At 41.2% G+C, this 25,015-nt stretch overlaps 1 protein-coding gene across 2 annotated transcripts; it reads right to left on the bottom strand.

The window, feature by feature from the left end:
* Positions 1–918: 918 nt before the first annotated feature.
* On the bottom strand, positions 919–22,883 carry mkrn1 (makorin, ring finger protein, 1). Of its 2 annotated transcripts, none has more exons than XM_038738702.1 (8): positions 22,733–22,883; positions 21,870–22,001; positions 10,766–10,947; positions 9,740–9,963; positions 8,393–8,607; positions 5,961–6,071; positions 5,403–5,547; positions 919–1,331 (listed from the first exon to the last, which is right to left on the bottom strand). In XM_038738702.1, exons 1-8 carry the CDS (start codon positions 22,804–22,806, stop codon positions 1,278–1,280), a joined length of 1,137 nt encoding a protein of 378 aa, XP_038594630.1. In that variant the 5' UTR covers positions 22,807–22,883; the 3' UTR covers positions 919–1,277. The 2 variants fall into 2 exon arrangements, with proteins under 2 accessions (XP_038594630.1, XP_038594629.1); XM_038738701.1 differs by having other exon boundaries at positions 919–2,978.
* Positions 22,884–25,015: the final 2,132 nt, after the last annotated feature.

Genomic DNA, 25,015 nt, shown 5'->3' on the forward strand with positions numbered 1-25,015 from the left:
AGATTCAGCTTAAAATCAAGTTTCATGTCTGTCAGGAGAACGTTTTTGTGAAATTATAATAAAGAGTTTGACCAAAAAAACCCAAACAACTTGCTTTAATTCCCTTGGAGATTGTAACTGACACTACTAACAACAACTGTATAATACCATGAAACCATGCTATTTTCTGAGACGGTTATTATACAGTGAAAGTCTCATACCCACCTTAAGGTCCCAGTTATATCACCTGATACTTTGGCCCTAAAGAAATGTTGAATTAAATTAGCACAAAGCAGCCGACACTGAGGATCTCCTAGTGCCCCTTGAGTTTAACAAGGGTGTGACCATGCATTCTGTTCTCAAGGTGTAAGTTATGGGGTTTGATGATTTGCTGCTTGTTAAGACCAGATCTTGATGTCACCAATCACCATGAGATTATCCTGCAGCCAGAAGTGACTAAAGCGGTTTGATCTCAAACGAAATAAGGAACTGCAGCATCCATTGATTTCAGCTGGCCACTCGGGGGAAGCAGAAAAAGGTGAAAACTCATAGACTCAGTATCACAGACAGGTGTCACAGTGAATGGCCCAGGAAATAGCCGCCTATTGAAATACTTGGAGTACTTTAATACAGTGGGTGGTGATGGACCAGTGGCTAAGACACATGGCTTTAGTGTGAGAGACCTGGGTTTGATTCCGACTGCGACACGTTCAGCAATTGTAAATCACTTTGGATAAAAGCATCAGCTAAATGAGTAAAAATATAAATGACATAAATATTGATTGGTGCAGCTTTATTGAGCTGTACATTAGAACTACAGAGCAAACTGAAAGTATCAGGACTTAGCTAATCATTTGAAAGGGAGCGCACACACATCTTCAAGTTGAAATACTTTCATGTCTGTGTCAACACAAGCAAAAAGATTTAGACTCCACACAGTACCGATTGATAATAAACTTTAATTCAAGTTAAGATGAATGGCTGTGGAACATAGAAAACACACATTTCAGTATAAACATATGCATTCCAACGGAGTTCAACAGGTTGAGACCAGCTATCAGGAGTCTGTGGCTGAGCATCTCAGCAGCAAAGCTTAGTATGCATTACTCAGTGAAGCCAAAGAACAGTGAGTGGACACTTTACACGGGCATGGTGGGAAATGAAAAGTCTCTCAGCTCTTCTGTCAGTCAGCTGAAGAGTTTGTAATCACAAGCGCTGACTCTTTAACCTGGTTCTGAGGAAGGACTTGCTTTTTGGTCCCTGGATGCTGAGATTCAGAACGGTGGAAGGGAAAGATATCAAATGAAGAGGTCCATCTTTATTCTGGCTCTCTGGCTGGGCAGGTTACTGACCTTTGTAGTTAGATTGCAGAAAGACAGAATTATCTGGGAAACCTGACATAACATTTCACATTAAATGCACATAAAGACTACAATAGGTGCACAGGTGCGTGAAGAGGAAGGTTGGGGTCACTTAGCAGGTTTACCCTGAGCCCTGAACCCTGAACCAGACCCGTCAGACAGTGTATCAAGGTCCCAGGTAGTCATCTGTGTAACCCTGCAGCTGCAGACACAGAACAGCTCACAGACTGCAGTGCTTAGCAGCAGTGTGCTCAGTGCTGCCTCTGGTGGCTAGAAGATATAAAAGGTGACTACCATTTTGTTCAGTAGTCCTGCTGTAACCTGACCACTGATTTGCAGTGCTCAGGTTTTATTTAAACATTCTCCTTATGTATCTACTACTCCAAATCTTTTTTACACATTGACAAACTTGGAGTTATCATGTAGTTTTTCACAAGGTTAACAAAAGCTCATAAGCAAGCACAGGCTTTGAAATTATTACTCATCATTTCATAAGCTCAATATTGTACTGACCCATATGAGTCCATACATCCCGCTGGTGAATGTAAAAGAAGTCCTGCATCGTTACTATCCACTCTCACTTTGTTTTGTCTCCAAGGAGGGTGTCTACCATCTGGTGCGTTCAGATCTCTAACATTCTTTCCGTAACTAATTTGTGACTGAAATGTCCAAGTTACAAAGACGGCTACCAAGGATCAGGGCTAGTGGTCCCCCTGCACAGCCACAAACCCTCCGAGGGTTTTTGGGCTTTGATGGACAGCTTGTGTTCCATTTTGATTTAAAGGCCTCACAAAGGCTTTTGTTTAGATTTGTAGGGGCCACAGTAAATACTTTTCCGTACAACGTGAAATTGATTATGGTTAATGTATTTAACATCAGCACAATATATTGCCTATCAGCAGCTTTAATGAAGAAAAAAAAAAAAGAAATAAACAAAGAAGAGAAGTTCCGGCCTTCGAAAAGTTAAATCTTACAACATGCCCATCATGATTACAGTAAACGGTGCAAAGTGTGCATCCTCTGAGTCTCAGGAGTATGTATTAACAGCTGGGTAGATGACAAACAAGTCAAACTCACACCCACAAATAAACTTGACAATGTTTATTAGCAATATTTGAAGAAAGTTATAATTTCTGTTAAATCTTATATCGAGTTCTTTTTGTCATTTTATCGTTTTACCTTTTAACAAGAACCGCACAAGATAGACTCACGAGGATAGATGTCTAGAAAATGTTTAGCACGAGCGCACTGACTTGGACATTTTTTTAAACCTTTTATAAGTTCATTTATTAATATGGCCTGCTTAAAGGCACTGCCACAATACAGGGGGTGGGGAAAAGCTACTGTCCATCACTCACACAAGACAGTCCATCCTAGTGTCTAGTATACATGGGGGGTGGGGGTGGGGGTTAATAGGTGGGGCTGCTATAGGTAAATCTCATAGAAATCGTCCAGCTCCTCGTGAAACAAGTCCCACTCGTCCTCTGAATCTGTCACTTCGTCGTCAGTTCCTGCGGCGAGCAGCATGAGGAGCATCTCGCTCAGCTCAAACGTCACCATCTCCTCGTCCTCGTTGTCAAAGGAGTCGGTGCTTTCCCGCTCGTCAAAGATGTCCCACAGCGGCGTTCGCCTCGAGTTCTGGAGGTGGGGGGGGATTTGTTTATTTTTACAATCACGATGCCTGCTCAACCATTAACCATCTGATGATGACATCGTCTATTGGCCCAACACTACTTAGGATGAGTACCGATTTTCACATGGGCTTTTTATTCCCACTTATCAGAAAAGTTGTGAATGGTCAGAGCAGTACACTCAAAGTTTACAATAAACACAGCCCAATACTTGCTCTTACAAAATAAAGTGGAAAACAAAATCGAGCTAATGAAGGCAATAAATAGCTGAACTATGGTGTTTTTGCATTACAGAAGTGACTGGACTCTTTCATTCAGATTTTGTTATGCAATTCCACACAACTGTCCTATAACACTTCTAACTTTACATATTTTAACTGTCGGTGGCACTCTGCAACTGAAAATTGAGCTCTCTGACAGTTTGTGCTCAAGGTGAACTGGACTGCATTATAATACAGAGTTAAGACATCTTCTCTCTACATAGGTATCGGACTGTATTAATACAAATATACAACCTTTTAAGCGTGGTAGTATTTATTGCAGGTTTACTGTTTGCATTACACCTCAGATGTGTTTCTACACTGAACCGCACATTTTGGAGTGGCCTTTTATTGTGGCCAGCCTAAGACCTTTTATTGTGGCCAGCCTAAGGCACACCTGTGCAGTACCCATGCAGGGTCCCAGCAGATGGCAAATCAAATACTGCCATCTGCTGGTTCCCTAGTAAATCACATTAAGCCTGTGGCAAAGAACCTTGGTGTTTGGTTTGATAGTAATTTAAATTTCGAGCAGCACACCACAAAGCTTGTTCAATCATGTTTTTATCAACTTAGAAATATAGCTAAAATTCGATCTATGTTAACTTTTAAGGACACCGAGACCATTTTACACGCCTTCATCTCATCACGCCTGGATTATTGCAACAGCCTTTTCACCTGTTTAACCCAAAAATCTATTGATCGACTCCAGACTGTCCAGAACTCAGCTGCCAGGCTTTTAACCAGAACAAAGAAATATGACCACATTACTCCTATTTTAGCTTCATTACACTGGCTCCCAGTATGTTTTAGAATTGACTTTAAAATTCTATTGATCACTTTTAAAGCTCTTCATGGCCTCTCGCCTTGTTATATTTCTGACCTTTTAGTCCCATACGCACCAGCACGTACCTTGAGATCCTCGGGCAGAGGTCTGTTGTCTGTTCCAGAGTCTCGACTGAAAACTAAAGGGGACAGAGCGTTTGCTGTCAGGGCCCCGAGGCTCTGGAACAGCCTGCCCGAGGAAATCAGGTCGGCTGAGTCAGTGAACTCTTTTAAGTCCCTTCTTAAAACATACTTTTATAGGAGAGCTTTTCCCGATCTTATTTGACTCTATTTTATCCCTTTTATTTTATTGTATTTTATATTAAATTTTCATGCTCTTATCTTTTTTTTGTATTATTCTTTACACTTGTTAAAGCACTTTGTAACTTGTTTTTGAAAAGTGCTCTACAAATAAGGATTATTATTATTATTATTATCTGTCAGCATCTTGATATGCCACACCTGTGAGGTGGATGGATTATCTCGGCAAAGGAGAAGTGCTCACTGACACAGATTGTGACAGATTTCTGAACAATATTTGAGAGAAATAGGCCTTTTGTGTACATAGAGGAAGTCTTAGATCTTTGAGTTCAGCTCATGATGAATGGGGGCAAAAACAAAAATGTTGCGTTTATAATTTTGTAAAGTGTGCTTTTCTGATCTCCCTGCATGTTATTACACCTTCCACTTTCGAAATCCAGCAGAGGGAGCTACAGTTAAGGAGATGTAGTTACTGTTTTAAGGACTATAAAAGCAGACATGAGCACTGAAACTAGTGATTGAGTGACGTTTAGAGAGCAGGGCAGCTGATGGCCGGTATCAAATCAAAAAAAGTCAGGAATAATTCCATGCCGAGTACAATTTAATACAAATGTTATCTAGCCAGTAATATGTTGTTTCAGATGGAAGCTTTATTAAGAAATAGAAAAATGAGTTCTGCTGAACATTTCAGAATGTGATTCAGCTCCATTACTCTCTGTAATATTAAAATTTATTTTTAGCGCTAGCCAGTGATGGTATTAGATTAGAGCTGCTGTCACTTAAGACAGCAAATCAGAAAAAGACGATAGTGACTTGAGGACATTTAGGGCTCCAAACTAACTTTCCGGCTAACACCGCCTTCAAAAAAACTCACAATAGGGAGCACCGACATCGTTCCACAGCAGCTCACTGACGAGGCTGCTGCAGGTGTGTCCACAGACACTTTGTCTTTATCTGCCTCGAGAGCATAGGTCTCGGATTTTCGGTACCAATCCATGTAATTACAATCTTGCTCGCATTAATGTATTTTAGGAATACTTATTGGTGAATAGTATGACAGTATGTTAGGAGACAGTGTGAACAGTTACCCGATTCCTGCTGTTGGATCCATTCTGTCTTCGCTGGGGCTGTGCTTCCTCCAGCCGCCCATCAGGAAAGGCATGCTTGTAGAAGCAATTTGAGCCGAAAGGACACGTTCCACGACCCTCATCAAAGTATCGACACGGTTTACTCCTGGAGAAGAAGAAAGGGAAGCCAGAGAGGATGCACAGCAAATTAGACTGTCTCAGTGATCAGAACACCAAAACACACCTCTAGCATCACTAATCAATCTTTGAGTGATGCATGTTTCCCAGTTGAGCTTTTCTTTAATTAAATGAAGACAACATTTTCTAAAGAGTTTTAGTTTTGTTTATTTTACTGCTTCCTGCTGAGTTTCCCACCATTACAACCCCCCTAAATTTGCAAAAAAACACTATGAACTGGCTCCCTGCTTCTCTGACTTGTTGTTTCAAACAGTAGACACAGACCAGTTGGTAGAATCAGTCTCTGTGCAGCAGTGATACTGTTATTGTTTAAAGATTGTGTAGTGAATGTATGGGAGTGTATTCTCTGTGGTCCCTGAATATAGGGAACGGTCTGTGTACCCCATGCCGTCCTTGTATTTCTGGATGAGTTTCTGCTTGTCGTCCTTATCTTCCACCCAGTACTCGCTGGGGATGACAAAGTTGGATGTGATTCGACACTCTGGGCAAGACCTGCAAAAAAACAAAAAACCAACAAACAATTGGTGAGAAGGGTCCTAGAACATTGTAGTCAGGTTAAAGATTAGCTGTGTGGTCACACTGGGATTGGGCCAATGTGACATCCTGCCCATCACATTTTAATAAGAACACAACTTGTAACCTAACTCTTTAGTTAACCTGTCTATATCATTTAAGCATACCGTCTATCATTAGATTCTCAATTGTTTTCCCACAGCAGGGCTAGAGACTAACGGCGTCCTGGGGACGATACAAAATTTGTTTGGGACGAAGAGAAATATTCTGTAGGACACCTCTAGGACAAAAGGGATTATGTAGACCTAGGTGTTTATTTATTACGCTTAGCAAATGACAAACTGAACCGACCGAGCGCTGACTACAACGGAGGTCGTCTTCTCACACTGTTACTAGTCACGCCGGACTCACACAGGAGGCCGGCTGCTCACCTCTTCCCGCGGTAAAGGTCCATCTGTCCTCTCAGTGACAAACGGCTTGTTGACTTCTCAATCGCACTGTGTAGGCTAGCGTTTAGCGCCACACATCAATCTTGTCATGCAGTGAAAAACAAATCAACATTCTGATAACGCCGACTAGCGGCGAGAATCATCTCCACCCAGCTGATGAAACTCAGCATACGGCGTGATCGTGAAGTAACCTGTGCACGCTGAGTCGCTGCCAGCAGACTCGCCGGTAGAGTTTTGCATTATAAACATCTAAAACCTGAAGCACAATCTGGCTCTGTTTGGGACTGTGAGCTGCACTTCATCGGAGCTGCAGAAGTTAACATGAGGATTTGTGCTGAGATGTCTGCTTGATTGGCAGTGATGGTTTCAGTTGCTACCTCTGATGAAGTGCAGCGCACTGGTCTCATTCAGTACAGTCTGAAGGGGGGCACAGCAGAGTGTAGGTCAGGTAGACTTTTAAAAAAAGAATTCTCATTAAATAATGATGTTAGTCTATTTTCTTCTGGACATGTCAGAACACAGATATGGGAGATTCTGAACGTGCAGAAAGTTTTTAACATGAGCAGAAAAGCTGGTGAAACAAAGTCCAGGAGTTTCTAACTGAACTGAAATTAAATAATTTATCATCAAGGTAAAAATGTGCCCCAACAGATAGATTAACAAAACTGAAAAGTTTTTTTGTTTGAATTAAGCAAAATAAATATTATTTATTTTATCAATTTATAATAATTTATTATGTCACTAACAACTATAGAAGATAATAAAGTAAAGAAACAACATTTTGATTTTGGGACGCTATACGTTAACTTCAGGACGGTTCAAATTGTTTTTCAGGACGGTTCCGGGACGGAGGTCAAAAAACAACTAGTCTGGAGCCCTGTCCCACAGGTACAAACATTCTGTTCAAACTGAGTTTTTTTTATTATTTTTTTAACAAAAGGCTGACATACAACAACAGGCTTCAAAAATTATTCTGACCATAATTTCACAAACTCAAAATCTTACCGATTCTAAGATGAGCCCATAAAATACAAACTGGAACTTAAGAACTGCAGGCTACTTTGGTATTTAAATACAGTCCAAATTCACTTTTTAAAATAGAGGGGACATGAAAGTGATCTGATTAAAAGAGAAGGATTCCTTGAATATAGTACTCTGGTGTCATAGCTGACCTGACCCTGACTCCCTGAACCTGCTTATCTTAGCACTCATTAACGATTTGCCTATCCTGCATACAGCCACCGTCAGTGACCTTACTTGTGTCTAGATATGATGCCTTACAGTATTTCAAAGTAGACAAGCAGATGCTCTTCGTCTTTGGGCACACATGGATGACACGAGCTAGAACTAAGTCTATCCCTGTAATTTCTTTTCCAGACAGTTTAGAGAACTGGAACTATGAATATTTCTAACTAAATGGTTTTCATTTTAAAGCCTGCAGATCACCAACTCAATACAGCTGACATAACAAGGACTAACTGTGGAACCACTACAGATAATCGTGTTGAACTCATTAGTCCATTTGTGGATCGTGAATAGGTTACTGACCGAGGATTAATCAATGGCAATTTAGATCATTTATTTTTGTTTAATGGGTTTATCAAGAAGACATGTCAGACATTTGTTGGTTAAAGCGTCTCGGTTCTGTTTTGTGTGTCAGGTAGCTTTAACTGCAATATAATTTGGCTTCTACACTGTTTGTCACATAGACATGGCAACTTTTTCCCGTCTTTAGTTTCAATCTCTTGTCCAAAGATACAGATTTAACACTATTTAGCCTTAGAGTGATGGAGCCCAGAATCTACTGGGGACACTTCACAAATCCTAATTTGCCATGTATAAGTGACTCACTTGATGATTTTGCTCTCAAACTGCTTGGCACTCCTCCACTTGCGGATGCACTTTAGACAGTAGCAGTGGCTGCAGTTGGAGAGGATGCCGAAGCGGCGCTCACTTGGGTTGGCTTTCTCAAACACCACTTCCATACACACACCACACATCATGTCCTTGCTGCGTTGGATGGCAAAGGAAATCTCCATGTCTTTTTCATGGGCCTCGATGCATGCCTAGGAGAGGGAACAGTTAAACCAACACCACAACCTCCTCTCCAGTTCCCCAGGGTTCCGTTCCTCAGATAACCATCATCGACCAACAGCAGAGAATACAAAAGGTGTTCACTACATCTCTAATGTTACAGCTCTTGCTCTAATAAACTTCTTACAGACTAGATGGTAATGTTTTATCAGGTTGTGTTCAGACTACAGTAGCACTGCATCAGCTCCCTTATTCATTTTAAATGTGACCACTGCACTGAAGCAGCTGTGGCCATTGTAGGCACAACATTTGAAGCTGGCTCAAGTTTTGCTGTAATGCAGTGCAGCATCCTCCAGCAACGCACCGCACTGGCCTTGCCAATCAAATACATGCAAATGCACATTGCTAGTAGATGACTTTGTAATGTGAACGGCATTCATTTACTGTTTAACATGTGGTTGTTGTGATGAAAGAAAAATAACTTACCCTGATATCTCTCCAGAAGTAAATTAATTTAAACTGCTGTGCAGCGTTTTGGCAAACGGATGGACTACTTAAACTGGACTTCATGGACTATAGGCCTACCTGATATGGCTGACAAAGTGTCAACTCTCAACATCTCTTACCATTAGACTACATGAGTTATGTTTAAATGGATTCTGCCAAGTTAACCTTGGGTCTCAGTTGTTAAGATTTTTTTGAAAGAAAAAGCTCTAGTAACTGAAGCAACACACTGCAATCTGTCTGTAGTAAAGAGCTGAACGATCTGCATTTACAGTGGACTTCAAAACCTTAATTAAATACAACAAATCTGTGAATGAAGGTGGACTATATGAGCAAGAAACAATTAATCAAACACAGCCAAACAAACATAAAAATGGTGATATCCATAGAGGTCTTATAGTGAAATATAGATATTCTACAGATCCCCAAAGCCAGGGGGATGAACACATAGAAAACAACACAACTGATAAGTATGAAAGCATTCTGTGGAAAAGCTCCTATGATATTCTCAGACATTCATTGTTCACGTTGCCTTGATTTCCTTTGTAAACCTGTAGAAAATCCAGAGTATTCCAGGAGATGTCTGACAGAGGGATAGTGACTGCACACCCCAGCATGGTTGATGTGGACCCACCAGCAGGTTCTTTCTGTAACGGTTACCTTTATGTGATCGGAGCGCTGGTTGTTGTCAGTGGGGTGGAGCACCTGGAGGCCACACATGTCACAAACGTCGCCGTGGAGATAGGCGCAGTTGATTCCGTAGCGGCACTCTCCAACAGCAGCATACGGACAGAGCTGCTTCCTCAGCTCTTTGTTATCCACTGCTGCGTCACTGTCAAACTCCTCGATGAGAGGGACGGAGCTCTCCACCTTCACTGGCTCAGCTGCAACACAAGGGTGTATAACGAAAAGAAAGTTTGTCATGCTACAGATATTAACAGATAATTAAAATGCATATCAAATACGGTAACATATAAAATAAATCAATATACTACACATATTTACATGCATAGGCTACACGTACACACCCAGAACATTCTGCAGTGCATGTTTTAAATTTGTGTCGGAGGAGAATGTAAACAGCAGGTTTCATCTTCACATAAAAAAAATAAATCTGTCATTTGGGAAACATTCACGTCGGTTTTTCAGTTGGCTTAGTTCAGACCAAAGAAAAGTGACGGCTTTTAGTTGCAGTATTTGGGTTCACACTGACCGAGTGAATGGAAGGCAAACTGAGTTCTTTTCAGGTGGTCTTGGTCCAGTTGTCTGGCCGGCATTGGAGTTTGAATAAAAGTGTTCACACGCCTAAATGGACCCAGTCAGATGGACACAGGATGTTTGAATCTCAAATAAAGTACCCAGACCCCAAAAGGGTTACAGACAAAAAAAAAAAAAATTTTTTTTAAATGATGCCAGCGTGGCAAGCCGTTCATCACTACGTTTCCAACTGAGCTGAGCATCCTGGAAAACTCAGCTACCTTGAGAAACACGCGCACACACCCCGTTCAGAAAGAGGATCAGGTATGAGTCTATGTGCTGGCACCACCCCTTATTTCCATTTAATGATCAAATTATCTTGTGCCAGGTTCAACATCAAATGTTAAATTATGAAAGACAATCCCAAAAAAAAAAAGTTGTTAAAAGTGTGAACTCATGGTTAAGTTTCCGTGAATGCTGGTCACTCACCTCGTCCACAGTACGGCTGTCCTGGAACAAACTCAGCAGCGTTGACCCAGTCTTGTGCCCCTGGACCAGGTGTTGGCCCACTGGGTTCTGGGTCTGATGGGACAGGCAGCGAGACAGAGGGCAGCGGCAGCGTCTGGGGGGCTGGCAGCTCCTCGTTCTTTGCCGGTTTGCAGTGTTCAAACCTGAGAAAGTGCAGAGGGCCAGGATGGTTACATCAGGATGTTTTTGTGGTGAAAGAAGGCAGTCATGGTGATGCGGTTGATGTGGTGTTCAAAGGTGAGGTAGCTGTCAAAGATGACTCAGAGGTTGTTGATCTGTGGGGCTAGAGATGAGGTGGAGTTTTGATGGGGAGACTGAAGTTGTTGGTGTTTTTTGTGAGTAATTTGGGGTCGATGATGAAAATGTCAGATTTATTGTAAGTGAATTGGAAGCTGGTTTGCATCCAGGTTTGTCGGTGAGGCAATTGGTCAGAGTGGTAGAGGTAAGTGTAGGGATGGATTTGGTGGAAATGTAGATCTGGACGTCATCGGCGTAGCAGTGGAAGTGGAGACCATATTGACGTATGATATTTCAGAGTGGCTGGATGTACATGATGAACAGGAGGGGACCAAACACCGACCCTTAGGGGGTGCCTTGTGACAAAGGAGCGGTGGAAGAGGTGCAGTTGTTGATGCTGATGAACTGTTGTCTCTTGGTGAGATAAGACTGGAGCCAGGAGAGTGCGGTACTTGTGATGTTTGGGTAGGTTTCCAGTCAGGAAAGAAGAACGTAATGGTTAATGGTGTCGAAGGCTGCACTGAGGTCGAGCATGATGAGAATGTTAAGGTGGACAGATGAGAGGAGGTGGTCATTGGTGACTTTGAGAAGGGCTATGTCAGTGCTGTGTTGTAAATGCTCCATATTTGTATAGCGCGCCTTTCTAGTCTTTGACCACTCAAAAGCGCTTTTACACTAAATTGCATGCACACACAGTCATACACTGAGCCTAGGTGCTCAAACAGAAACTAACATTCACACACATTCATTCACTCACTCGCTCGCTCACTCACTGGCGGAACAGCCACCAGAGGCAATTCGGGGTTCAGTATCTTGCCCAATATGTGCAGCCTGGAGGAGCCGGGAATTGAACCGATTTCTAACGATTAACGGGCAACCCGCTCTACCTCCTGAGTCAAAGCCACCTCTTGTAAGCAGAATCCAGATTTAAAATGGTTTGAACTGGTTGTTAGATACAGTTAGGTAGATAATGGCAGTGATAAGGGGAGTGGAAGCAGATAGTTTGAAGGCGAGATGTTTAAATGACAGAACAGCTGGGGTGGAGATAATGGTTATTTTAATGTCCTTTCTGTAAACAGTGGCCCCCCCATTTTCAGGTGATGATGTTTTGGGATTTGTTGGGAGGATGGAGATCGAAGAGATTTACGTGTGAACTGTTGCGATGACATGGTAAGGAAATACGTTGAGACCACAGTGAGGAGATGCAGTTTGTTGTTGTGAAGTGGTATAAAAATAGGCAAGCAGAGCATTTGTGTGGAGGAAGAAGTAGTGATATGTGAGGTCACAAGGTGAGGGTAATTGAACAGGAAACTTCCAAGGTGGGCGGAGAAGACTTTAGGGAATGTGTTTAGGGATGTGGTGTAGTCATGCGATAGCATGTTGTAAGTTGGCTGCTAAAAGACAAGCTACCTAGTCTGTTTGGGTGCACTTCATCGGTCCTATAAAAAGAAAACGGTGTGTTGTGAGCATTGCAGGTGGACTGGAGTCAGGTGTTGATGCTAAGAAGTCTGCTTATGCGCTCGGAGTCATGGGACAGCATTGGTAAGGGACCACTGATAACAATAAAAAAAAAAATAAATAAAAAAAGACTAAACAAAGACTTGCCAAGACAGCTTTTTAAAAGGCTAAAAAGTTCATTAAAATCCTTTTTTGTCCGTTCAGATTCCCAACGAGCCGTGTCATTATGGCCAATACGAACAAGCACCCGGTTTATGGAGGATTGGAGGGAGTCAGTGCAGCAGTTAGAGTAGTTTATTTAGGATAGGATAATTACACACAATAACTTTCCGAAGATCCGAAATGCCGGCGCCGTATGCATCTGCGCAAGCCTTGGAGTTGTAAATGGATTCAGACAATTTTTTGATCAGAGTTCTGAATGGAGTAGCAGACGAGTCTGGTGGGTCAAAACAGGATTGCCATGTTGGTGGCAGTGACACAGACAGGACAATCACAGAGGTGAAGGAGACGACAGAGCAGACACTGAAATTTCTCATCGATATAGCACACATGCCAGGGGTAGGCAGATAAACAGAGGACTTGGGCAAAGACGAAGAGCACCCAGTCGTCAACCTAGTTCAGACACTGACATTTCAGACACAGAATGGTTTCATGGCCCAGGTCTCGTTCTCCTTTCCGACCCGCCAGTGGTGTAAGACAAAGTTTTGTTTACTTTCATAGTATGTTACTCATATTGTATTACAAGTAGGCTATGTGCAACAGATGGCTGAAATGAAAGTAACAAGCAACATCAAGCATCAAGTCAGGTCAACACGAGCCTCCAGAACAGCTTCAGGGCTCCTTGCCAAGTCATTTTGTTCATACTGGAGGGAGGAACACCACCGTATTTTTGAGATGCTATCAAAATAGTTCTGCCAGAAGGAAAACAATAATGGGCAGAAAAAGAACATGTGGGTTAGGTTGCAGGGAGAGCCATGACATTTATCACACTATCAGTGACAGTGGGATAGATCCGTGACAGACGTGCTTTGGAGAAATGAATGGGGTGCGGAGGGAAATGTAGGAAACAATGATTTTCCGCAGTGTCTAACTTTGAAATAGCGAAAGAGATGGGACGGTGGAAGCTGAAATTCACTCGACAGGTCTGCAAAGCTACGAAAAGTACCATTCCTATAGAGATCTTTGAAAGTTTTGAGACCTTTGTCGTGCCAGATAGAGAATGTGGGATCACATAGTGCAGGTTGAAATTAGTGATTTTTCAGTAAAGGAGCTAAAGCAGACGCGGAATCAAAATTAAAAGTCTTCCTAAACTGGTACCAGATTTTTAGAGTTTATACCTCACTTCCTGTGTCCCCTTAGTGGAGCTACATAGCACTTGGCGCTATGAATATAAAATCGGTATTGGCGTGTAGATGTCTTCGGGGTGGGAGAGTTATCAAGCACGTAAAGTTTGGTTCAGATGTGAGCATGTACACTGAAGTTACAACAACTTCCTGTGTCAAGGCGAAGAGTTGATCTTTGACGCCACAGACACGCCCATTGACGAAAACTCACACATAGCACAACTTTTCATCGTCAATGCCTTTAGAAGGCACAGCAGAAATTTGAGGTCGATCCGACTAAACGCCTAGGAGGAGTTCGTTAAAGTACGGAGTGTGTAAAACATCCAAAAATGGCTGTAAAATTCAAAATTCTTGAGGCTTTTTTGTGCGTCTGGACATGATACATGTCCCCAGAAAAATTTGTGCATGTAGGTTGAACGGGGACGAGGGGCTAATTTTTTCCAATTTTCTAGGTGGCGCTAGCGAGTCATTTTGCCACGCCCATGCGCGAAACCCATAAAATACAACATTTTTCACCACTTCTGACATGTGTGCAAAGTTTGGTGAGTTTTCGGGTATGTTTAGGCCCCCAAAATTGAGCGGTTCGTGCTCGGGCCCTAATAAGATTTTATGAATGTGTGATGCCCAGTAATAAACTGGAAGTTTGGGAGAGATAGGCCGGCACTGAGTTTACATCTCTGAAGCATTGGCTTACTTATTCTGGGGGCCATGCCGCACCACAAAAAGCTAGAAATGTCTCGATCAATTATCTTAAAAAAACGTTTTGATAAGAATAGAGGGAGACATTGGAATAAAAAGAGGAACTTAGGCAGGATATTCATTTTAACTGTGTTAATTCTTCCTATATGCGATAGAGGTAAACATCTCCATCTATGAAGGTCAGATTTGATTTTGGACATTAATGGGGAGAAGTTGGCAGAGAAGAGTGAAGTTAGAGTCCTGGTTAGAGACTTGGGCTGGAAACATACAGTAATAAATCATCCACATAAAGAGATAGTTTAAATTCCATTCCCAAACGTGATATCCCAGTGAAAGAGGAGGAGGACCTCAGATAAACTGATAAGGGCTCTATAGCTAACGCAAAAAGTAAATGAGACAAGGGACAACCCTGTCAAGTGCCACGGGATAAAGTAAAATAAATTGACTGAATACCATTGGTGGAGATACTAGCTGGGATGTGTAAAGAAGGCGTATCCATGAAATAAATGCATCACCCAATCCAAATTTATGTAATACAGCAAGCAGGAAGTCCCATTCAACCCTGTCGAACGCTTTTTCAGCGTCAACTGAGATCACCACTTCAGGGATTATGGTGGAGTGTTTGGAATAGATAATGTTTATAAGGGTGAGGACATTGTAAAATAGCAGACGCCCCTTTATAAATCCAGTTTGTTCTTCTGAAACCATGATAGGAAGAATTCTTTCCAAGCGACAAGCCAAAGCCTTTTTGTCTTTTTTTTAAAAGCAGAGTTCTAGAAGGCTTGTCGTAAAGTGCGAGGAAGAGAGCCATCCTGCAGAAATTCCTTATATACAGAATGCAATAAAGGCGACTATTTAGATTTAAATCTTTAAAAAAAAAAAAATTCTACTGGGAATCCATCAGGGCCAGATGCTTTATTGTTTTGCATGCTATTTATGGCTAGGTTGATTTCCTCTAAAGGTCAAAGATGAATCAAGATCTTTAGCAACATCTGGGTTAATGGTAGGGAAGTTGAGACTGCTTAAGAAAGCATTCATGTCAGGAGTCCCAGATGGAAATTCAGACGTATACAGGGAGGAATAGAATGAGCGAAAGACTGAGTTAATGGTATTAGGGTCTGTATGAAGTATGCCAGACGAATCTTTTATTTGAGGGATCATGCGCAAGGATGCCTGGCGATGTAGTTGGTGGGCCAAGAGTCTGCTCACCTTATCACCATGTTCATAATATGCAGAACGCAAACGTAGAAGAAGGTGCTCTGCATCAGTAGTTGTAATGAGGTCAAATTCAGACCGTAATTCAACACGATCTTTAAGTAAAGCGTAAGAGGGGTCGGTGGCCAGTTGTCTATTATCCATTTTGTCAATCTTAATCGATAGCTCTTGAAGTTTGGTTGTGTGCGTTTTGTTTAAATGTGCAGAGTAGGAGATTATTTGGCCCCGTACGCTTTTAGTGATTCCCACAGCAGAGAACAGGAAATAGGTTCAATCCAAGTCTGATTGATTTCAATAAAATCGTCAACTGAAGCTGCAATAAATGTATTAAATTCGTGGTCTGAAAAAAGAAAAAAAGTATCAAACCTCCACGATGTTGAGGGGAAAGCTGAATATTCAAAGAAAGCGGAGCATGGTCAGAGATTACAATAGGATGATATTTAACTACTGACACTTAAAAAATAGGAACACCATTCCTGCACAAGATATCCCCTCATTTATATACACCACCTGCTGTTAATCAGGTAACTCACTGAGATCAAGAGAGACCCGAGTACAGCAGATAGAAACAAAAAGACAGCCAGACAGAACAAAATTACATCCAGTATCAGAGACTCTAAATACACTTTACAAAATTATAAACGCAACATTTTTGTTTTTGCCCCCATTCATCATGAGCTGAACTCAAAGATCTAAGACTTTCTCTATCTATACAAAAGGCCTATTTCTCTCAAATATTGTTCTGAAATCTGTCACTGTGTTAGTGAGCACTTCTCCTTTGCAGAGATAATCCATCCACCTCACAGGTGTGGCATATCAAGATGCTGATCAGACAGCATGGGGATTGCACAGGTGTGCCTTAGTCCCCATCCACACTACTGCGTTTTCGAATTAAAACAGAGACCTTTTGCTACGTTTGCACCTCCCGTCCAGACTACAACGATGAAAACGAAGACCTAAAACGGAGACGTTTTGAAGTGCTGCCGACCCCGTTTTGCGTTTCAAAACTCCGGAGGGCGTTTTAGCGAAGACGGGCCAAAACGGAGGACTTAAGAGACGATGACGCATAGACCATCTGCTTCATGTTTACACTGGCACACGCTTGCCCAGTGCACCTGAACGGGTCCTAGCTGTGCGTTTTTAGTCGTTTTAATGTAGACGGAGATCAACTCCAAAATGCAGTGGAAACGCTGGTGTGGACGGAGATCGTATTCATTTTAATTTTCCGTTTGTAAACTAAAACGTAGTAGTGTGGATGGGGCCTTAGGTTGGCCAAAATAAAAGGCCACTCGAAAAGTCTCCTATTTTAGCATCGGAGTTTGTCGAGAGTATTAGGGCAGTGTTATGGGTATAATGTGGCTTTAGCTTTTTAGCTAACTTACTAATGTGGCAAACATCTCTATAATGCAAACGCAACATTGACACTGGTAACGGCTCTGGTAAATCTCAGATGGTGGACAAATGTATGTTGTCTCACAGTATAATCGCCCAACCCTATCTCTGAGCAAATCCACGTTAATAACTGAGCATACAGAATTTTCCATCCTTTACTCCCCTTCAAAAGGCACCTGGGTCAATGACATGACATGCATATTTTTGTGTCCGAGTGAATTCTTTTCTTTTATTATTTTTAATCAATTCACAACATATATAAATTTATTCTACAAAACCCATTTTGTGTGATTAATTTTTCACGTTTTGGCATCTAAAACTCCCAAAATGTCAGGCAGTGCAACCGTCTGTGCAAATAAACAGATTAAGAAAAGATTTTAAATTGTGTTTTAAGCATTTTAAATTCAAAATAAAATACTGTGGCATGATGTTTAAAACCTTTCAAATAAGCCAAATTTTACAATTTCCAATAGTTTTAAAGTTGCTGAGATAATTGAAAAACTTCTGTCCAGCAATTTGCATGTTTTTGTCAATGTAACAGGTTATTGCATCATCCAGAGGACCGCAAGTAGCCTTTATGTCTGAGTGAAAAGGTTTGTAAATCCCTGATGATAAAAATGACAAATATACCTGGTTCACTTTCCATGTCAGGCAGTACAACCAATGTAATACTTTATGATAAATTATTAATTTATCATAAAACCTTTTATTTAATCCAAACAATATATGTATAAACTTGCTAACAAAAGCAAACATGTCAATACAAGTTTCATACTATAAGCCCGTTTCATTTGAAATAAGTTGTAAAGTATGTCAGGTGGCGCAACTGCAACGAAAGTTATTCTAAAGTGACTAATGTTTGGATTGAAAATTAAAATTAAAAAAGTTGTTTTAAATTAATAATGTTTTACACTCTCTTTCATGGGAATAGGTTGTGTTTACTAGCTTCAGAAGAGCTGCGTTCAATACTACCAATTTAATAAGGCACCTAAAAAATGAATACTAAAAAGGTAAAAGGTAACTCAATCCAAAGCTGCCACGAAGCAACACACTAGGATACTTTTAAGGATAGAGAAATTTAATTAAACATAACCATCCTGAAGTGTCGACTGTGCAACTGTATTATCTAGTAAAATACAAGTATCGGATCGGGACTCGGAATTGGCAGATACTAAATATTAAATGACTCGGATCTGAAGATCCCTATTTATAGTTATCTGAGGAGGAAGATAGAGGGAAAACTGTGAAACTCCCAATTAGCCAGTGGTCCAGAACAGAATAGCAAATAGTGAGGCAACAGTGGAAAGCACAGTGAGAGAACATTAAAAACATTGTTGTTCAATTAAAATCTAATACAGTGTATCCACAGGACTTAGCCTATTCCAGTTGTTTTACTGAATGAGATATCATGTATCCTGTTTTTAATCAGTTCATTACTTTTACTTCAATAGAGACTATTGACTAAAACACCTTTTTTGTATTTGAAAGAAAAAATATATGTAAAATATTTTTTCCCTACTATTCATTCTAAGTTATAGCTTTGGCAAGCATTCCCGAGAGCATCTATAGGCTTAGCAAATTGTTAAATTGTCAAATTATCTAAGATTATTGCATTGTAGAGGCCAGCTATTTAGTATCTTCAGCATCCAATTTTACATTTATTGATGGAGGAAAAAAAATTCTACAAAAAAAACGTTTTCAATACAGTATCCATGATCATCATTGTTGTGAACCACATGTTCGCTTTAACCTATTATTTATCAGTTTAAATCAATATTTTAGCTGGTCGCACCACCTGACAACTTATTATTAATGACGCTTAAACAATGCATCGATGAAATAATCTATAGAAGTTCAAGTACTAAAATCATCATTAGTTGCAGCTTACCTGTGACTCAGTTTCATTTGTTGGGGAAAAGTTTATGAATAAAATCAAGTCTGTTCCAAAAAAGGTCTGCTATTGAGGGGAGAAGAAATTTAGAGTACTCTTCTTTTTTCAGCACACACGGTAGTTGTTTATGACTACTTTGTTTATGAAGTTTGTCATGTGGCATTTGTTATACTTATCACATTTGTTGATCCAACACAGTAGAACTGAGCAGTGCTTAAATGTAACTAATCTCTTCCCAATACATGTACAGTAGAACCCTTGTTATAAGAATGAGATTGCTTAGAGGTATTCAAAATCACAATAATAATCACATGATTAACACTGCAGCCCTGATAATAGATCCTCAGCTGTCCACATGGATCGGTCTGTTAGAGTGGCCTCTGTATAGAAAACGCATGACTATCAGGCCATGACAGCCTGTGCACACAGCCTTACAAAAGGAAGACCTGGCCTATATCTCCTCCAGCCTCCTCCATCAGCTCCATCAGAAGACACTTGTGCTGGAGCTATGCATAAATAAATGAGAGGGGGAGCTGCAGCAGAGTGAATCAACAGCACATGGGGGGGTGCAGAGAATGAGGAATGAGAGCAGGAGGGAACAGAGCATTATGCAATTGCCATGCAGGCTGCAGTGCACTCCGTCTGGCCCTGGGGGCTGCAAAAGAGAGAGAGGGAGGGAGAGAGACACAGAGGCAGAGCGAAAGAGCGAGGACAGAGCTCATCACAATAGACAGGGCCCAGGGAATTCAAACATAATAAACCCCCACAGCGAGAGCCTTTCTCCAGACTACAGGGTGCACAGGCCCCTGGGACACATAACCCTCCTTACTGCAGCTCCTTACCAAGGATGGAGGAATGTGACTAAACACAAAGCAACAACAACAACTCGCTGCTATTTAGACTCAAACAAAGGCTTCCTAAAGGCAATAGGCTGACTATTCAAGAAAAATTATCAAGTATGCGAGTAACTGCTGTGCCCCTGCTGCTGTTGGGGTGGTCTTGAGTGCCTCTGTAACTATGGGGATGCTCCTGAAGCCAGACACGGAGCAGACACCGTCTGCATTTGGCTGCTGCTGTCTGGGTACTCTCAAGCTTGACAACAAACTGGGAGCCTAATCCGCCTCTGAAGAGGACCGTACCGATGCATGTTTAAGCCCATTTACTTCAAATAAATATGACTGACCATAGGCATGCTGCAGTGTTCTCCTTTTTTTAGAAAGCCACTGGTTGACACTGATATCAGCGTGCATGGAGAGGAAAGTTGTTGGACAGATCTAATTAAGATACAAAAGATGCGTTTAGAAATGTACTCTGGACCATCATGGATGGGGATGCTTCATGAAAATGAGTGTCCTTTGACAACCTGAAGCTATGATAAAAACTGTAAGGACATCTTTGTTATTAACCGTATGTATCGATTTAAAACATATTTTTAATGTACAACTGAACGCAAGAGGCAAATCTCATGGCCAAATTGTGCAGCTAATTGTGAAGGAATATATGGATACTATGACACAGTTCTCCTCAGGGAATGATGGGGTCCATTGCTGGGCAAAAGTAATCCAAAGGTGACAGCCAGGGACTCAGCAGGTCAGGTTCTCTCTCTGCCTGCTTGGTCGACTGACTGACGCAGCTGTCTTGATAATGATGCACTGCTATCCATTTGTTAGGTAACCCAAGGTCGGGGTTATCTTTATTTTTTTTCGTTACAGAAGACTGAGTGGCTCTATGTAGAAAGTGTGGCTCAAATGACACACAAGTGTGCTTACCAAAGGTTAACTTGGGAAAGCAGAGTGTCTTGATTTGAACAAATAACCAAAAGAACCTTCACACGTCTAGAGGGGTGAACAACAACATTATTTGGACACTTAGCAAATCTCTGAAGATCTACGAAGGATAAATATCCCCAGACAGGAAGAATTCTTCAGATTTTTTGTGTTGGCATTGCATGTGTTCACAAACTGTATGCCAGCACTGCGTCTCCTCGGCCGAGTCTCATTAAACCACACTGTGCAAGTCTTCATCAGTCTCGAAACCCCTTCATCACACCTGAACCTGGATCACTTTATTTCCAAAACACTAAGCGATATAATATACACATAGTTAACAATGTTTCAACTTGATTTTTCACATAAAACAGAAAATGAATTAAAACAAAACCAAGATGGTTAGCTCAGTGGTATGGTCCTTTAAGATAAAACACTGATGTTCAAACACAGACCAGACCCATGTGTATCATGTAGGTTTTTGACAAAACACAAATTTGCTCAAAAGAATCTTCCCATTTTACCAAAATGACCAGCCAAGCGCACATGCATGTACTGGAAGTGTTGTCCTTTCCATCTTAACAAAGACCTATGGTGAGACAGGCAGAGGGAAGCGTATGCTGGCAGGCATGCTGAACCTACACTGGCTCCACAGAACTTCAGATTTTCTCCACATTTTATAATACACAGTTTCATCCAGCAGAGCAGTGCTGAAATGCCAGATGAGTGATTCTAGTTCCTTGGACCAACATTGAGCTGCCACAGACGCAGACCAACAACATGTTGACATTAGGAAGCAGCAGTCTCAGGTGTCAGGTCCACTTGAGCAGCATGCTGCAACACTTCTGAGAAACCCCCACCAAAGCTGCTGTGCTGTCACTTGGCTGAGAGTATAACTGGTTTTAGAAAGGAAGTTATAATACTGCTCCACTGACAACTGGGAGCACAGCTGACTCTGAGCATGCCAGTTGAGTACAAACACCCAAGCCTTTTTAATTCCATCCACATTTGAATCATTTTGGGGTTTTGTGTCAAAGAACTTTTGATTTTAGTTGTGTCTTTACCTGCAACGGTCTCCAAACACACAGTTTCCCTTCTGAAAGAACTTGCAAATCATGGCTGCAGGTTTGCTGCTGGTCAGATCATGAGAATATCGACAGTTGTCTCCCTCTTTGCAAAGACCATGCATGAAATATCTGAAAATACAAAATAAGAACAATGTTTAGTTAATAGACCCATATAACTAGAATTTTAACAGGAAACAGTTGTTTATTTTCATAACACGGAGTTGTGTTAACTTTAAAAGGCTGAACAACCCGCTACAAATAAAAATCGAGGCAGCTGTGTGTAGATGTCGTCTTTCACTTTCATATTAGTAAAGCAATCCGGCTAATATTGCGCGGTCACAACAAACAAATGAACTGGTTACGGCAGCTAATGTAACCTGGACGTGGCACCTAGCTACTAAGAAATGCAAGTTACACTCACCAACCAGCAAAGCTCGCTGGTTCTAACCGTTGGTTCATTTTAAAGTGAACGTGTGCTGAGTGCCTGTGAACAGCTAAGTTACCTTCTAGTTAACACTGGCATTATGGGTTTTGTTGTTCTATTGTATGGAAGCTGTTCTGCGTAACGTTAATGTGAGTCTAACGTTAGAGTCTGGCATTACTGGTAGCCGAGTTCATCGTTCAAAACATACCTAGCAAACTGGCCGTCAACCTAGCACACCAGTCTGCGATGTGACCACAACACAGCGAACACAACAACACAGCAGTCTAGGAACAGCTAGCTAGCCAGGAGCTGAGCCGAGCCTCAGAAAACGCTTCTGTCAGTCGCTCGCCAGCCAACGCATCGCCACTATTTTGGTGTGAAACAATAGACGATATAATCTTCTTCGATATTTTAATAGTCATGTGTCTTGTCTTACCTGCAGGTTACGTGTTTGGTCCAACCTCCTGTTACTGCTGAAGCCGCCGTAGACGCTACTGCTGCCTCCGCCATTGCTGTTTATGTTGAGGAGCTGCAGCCGGATGTTCCGGACAGCTCCGCTGCAGCTCGGCCTCTTTCGCTATTGTACGGGTTCAAGTCGGAGTTTACCGAAAACCTCGCGCCGGGTACTGCCCGCACTGCGTAGGGATCCCTGATGGATCCTGGTGGATGCAGCGCCGCCTGGCGCCGGGTGGATGCCGTAGACCCCCCCCCCCCCCATGCCTTTATTAGTACAAAAGTATTAACAATACAACATACAAGGATACTTACAACACATATAAATAAAGTTCATTTCCTTCTTAAAGACCATAAATAGTTTTTTTCCCTATAAATTTGCATTTATGTATATGAAATTTGACAGAAACAAAACTAAATTTATTATTTAAAATAATGGTCATAGTGCTGCTTTTCATTACTGAAAACCCCAAAAAGAAAATTTTTCCAGAACAAGCTGAAACCTGGATAAATATAATCATTAATAAAAGTACATACATCCTGCCAAAATTGTTTTACAAAAGTACAGTGCCAGAACAGATGTAATATCGTTTCTATATGAGTCTCACAGAAAGTACATTTAGGATTGATGTCATTTTTAAACCTCTTCATGTAATACTTAGTGGGGTACACACAATGAATGATCTTAAAGGATACTTCCATAACCTTGTAAATAAGTAAATATTTATGGGGCAACATCCAAATGTTTCTCCAGCACAGATCATTGACAAACTTATTCCAATAATACATGACATATGGAATAGAAACTATTTCTTGTTGGAACAAGGCACAAATAGCTCTGTTGTTAGGTGGATGGGAAGAGAAGCAGACTTTACCTACTGGATAGTCACCAGGATCAAATGCAGATACAACCTGAAGGTAAGAAGTAAGAAGAAAACCCTCCTCATTTACAAGCTGACTTACCAGTAAAATTATATTCCTGAACCAATATCCCAAGAAGAGGGACTTGTTTTTATACAGAATGTCACGATTATTCCAGATATAATATCTGTGTGGAGAGAAATTGTGTTTGTAAATTAAGGCCCATGACAAAAAGGCCTGCCGGTGAAAAGCAGCGAGCTTAACAGGTACTTTGTCAATATCATAATTACAAACCAACATAAAGTTAAGGCCACCAAACATAGAGAATACATGATTGGGAATCAAGTTCCACATCGAGTCCGTATTCTTTACAAATTATTTAATCCAATTAATCTTATAGGTCTTATTTAACGTAGAAAAGTCCAGAAAGTTTAGCCCACCATACTCATAGGTATTCATAATAACACTCCTCCTAATATAATAAATACGTTTTTTCCACAAAAAATTAAACAGCATTTGGTCTATTTTCCAGCACACTTTGTCATCAAGATACAGGGACAGAGCAGCATAAGTCAGCCTAGATATTACTTCAGCCTTAATAAGGCCTTAATAAGGACTCTTAAGTGATAAATCCCGCTGTAACCACTGATTTAGTTTTGTTTGAGTCTTTTTAATAATAGGGTTAGAGTTAACTAGGCCTCTGTAGAAGTTTTTTTAACAGCCATGAGTTTACGTTTCTTAATGTTCAGAAATAGACCAGATGCTTTGGAAAATGGCTCTATTACTTTAAGTGAAGCATAAATCTGTGTATCATCTCTGAGAAAAAGTGTAGTATTGTCCGCCAGTTGGTTTATCACAATCTCTATGCCTGCTATAAGAATACCATCTAGAGAGGTTTTAGTAATAGAATTTGTAAGAAGCTGGGTTACCAACAGGAACAGGTGGGGGGGGGGGGGGTCAGAGGTCTGCTGTATGCAGATGACTTAGTGTTGCTTTCACCTACTAAAGAAGGTTTGCAGCAGCACCTTAACCTCCTGCAGAGATCCTGTCAGACATGGGCCCTGACAGCAAACAAAGCAAAGACTAAGATAATGATCTTTCAGAAACAATACAGAAATCAGGTTACACACAATTTCCAATTAGGCACCACTAAATTGCAACATACAAAAAAACTACACTTACCTTGGCCTCAACATTACATACACAGGAAACCTCAACATGGCTGTGAAAGATTTGAGGGACAAAGCAAGGAGAGCTTTCTAAGCGAGAGCACCCGGAGAGAACCCACGCAAACAGGCCAGGGCAACCAGGGTTTGAACCTGCAACCTTCTTGCTGTGAAGCCACAGCGCTATCCAACAGACCACTGTACCACCCTGTGAGTTGTACCATAAAAAACTCTAATCC

The sequence above is a fragment of the Micropterus salmoides genome, unplaced genomic scaffold, assembly GCF_014851395.1.
Source record: "Micropterus salmoides isolate LMB-PRFRI ecotype aquatic unplaced genomic scaffold, ASM1485139v1 Ms_hic_scaffold_23, whole genome shotgun sequence".
In the NCBI taxonomy this organism is placed as follows: domain Eukaryota; kingdom Metazoa; phylum Chordata; class Actinopteri; order Centrarchiformes; family Centrarchidae; genus Micropterus; species Micropterus salmoides.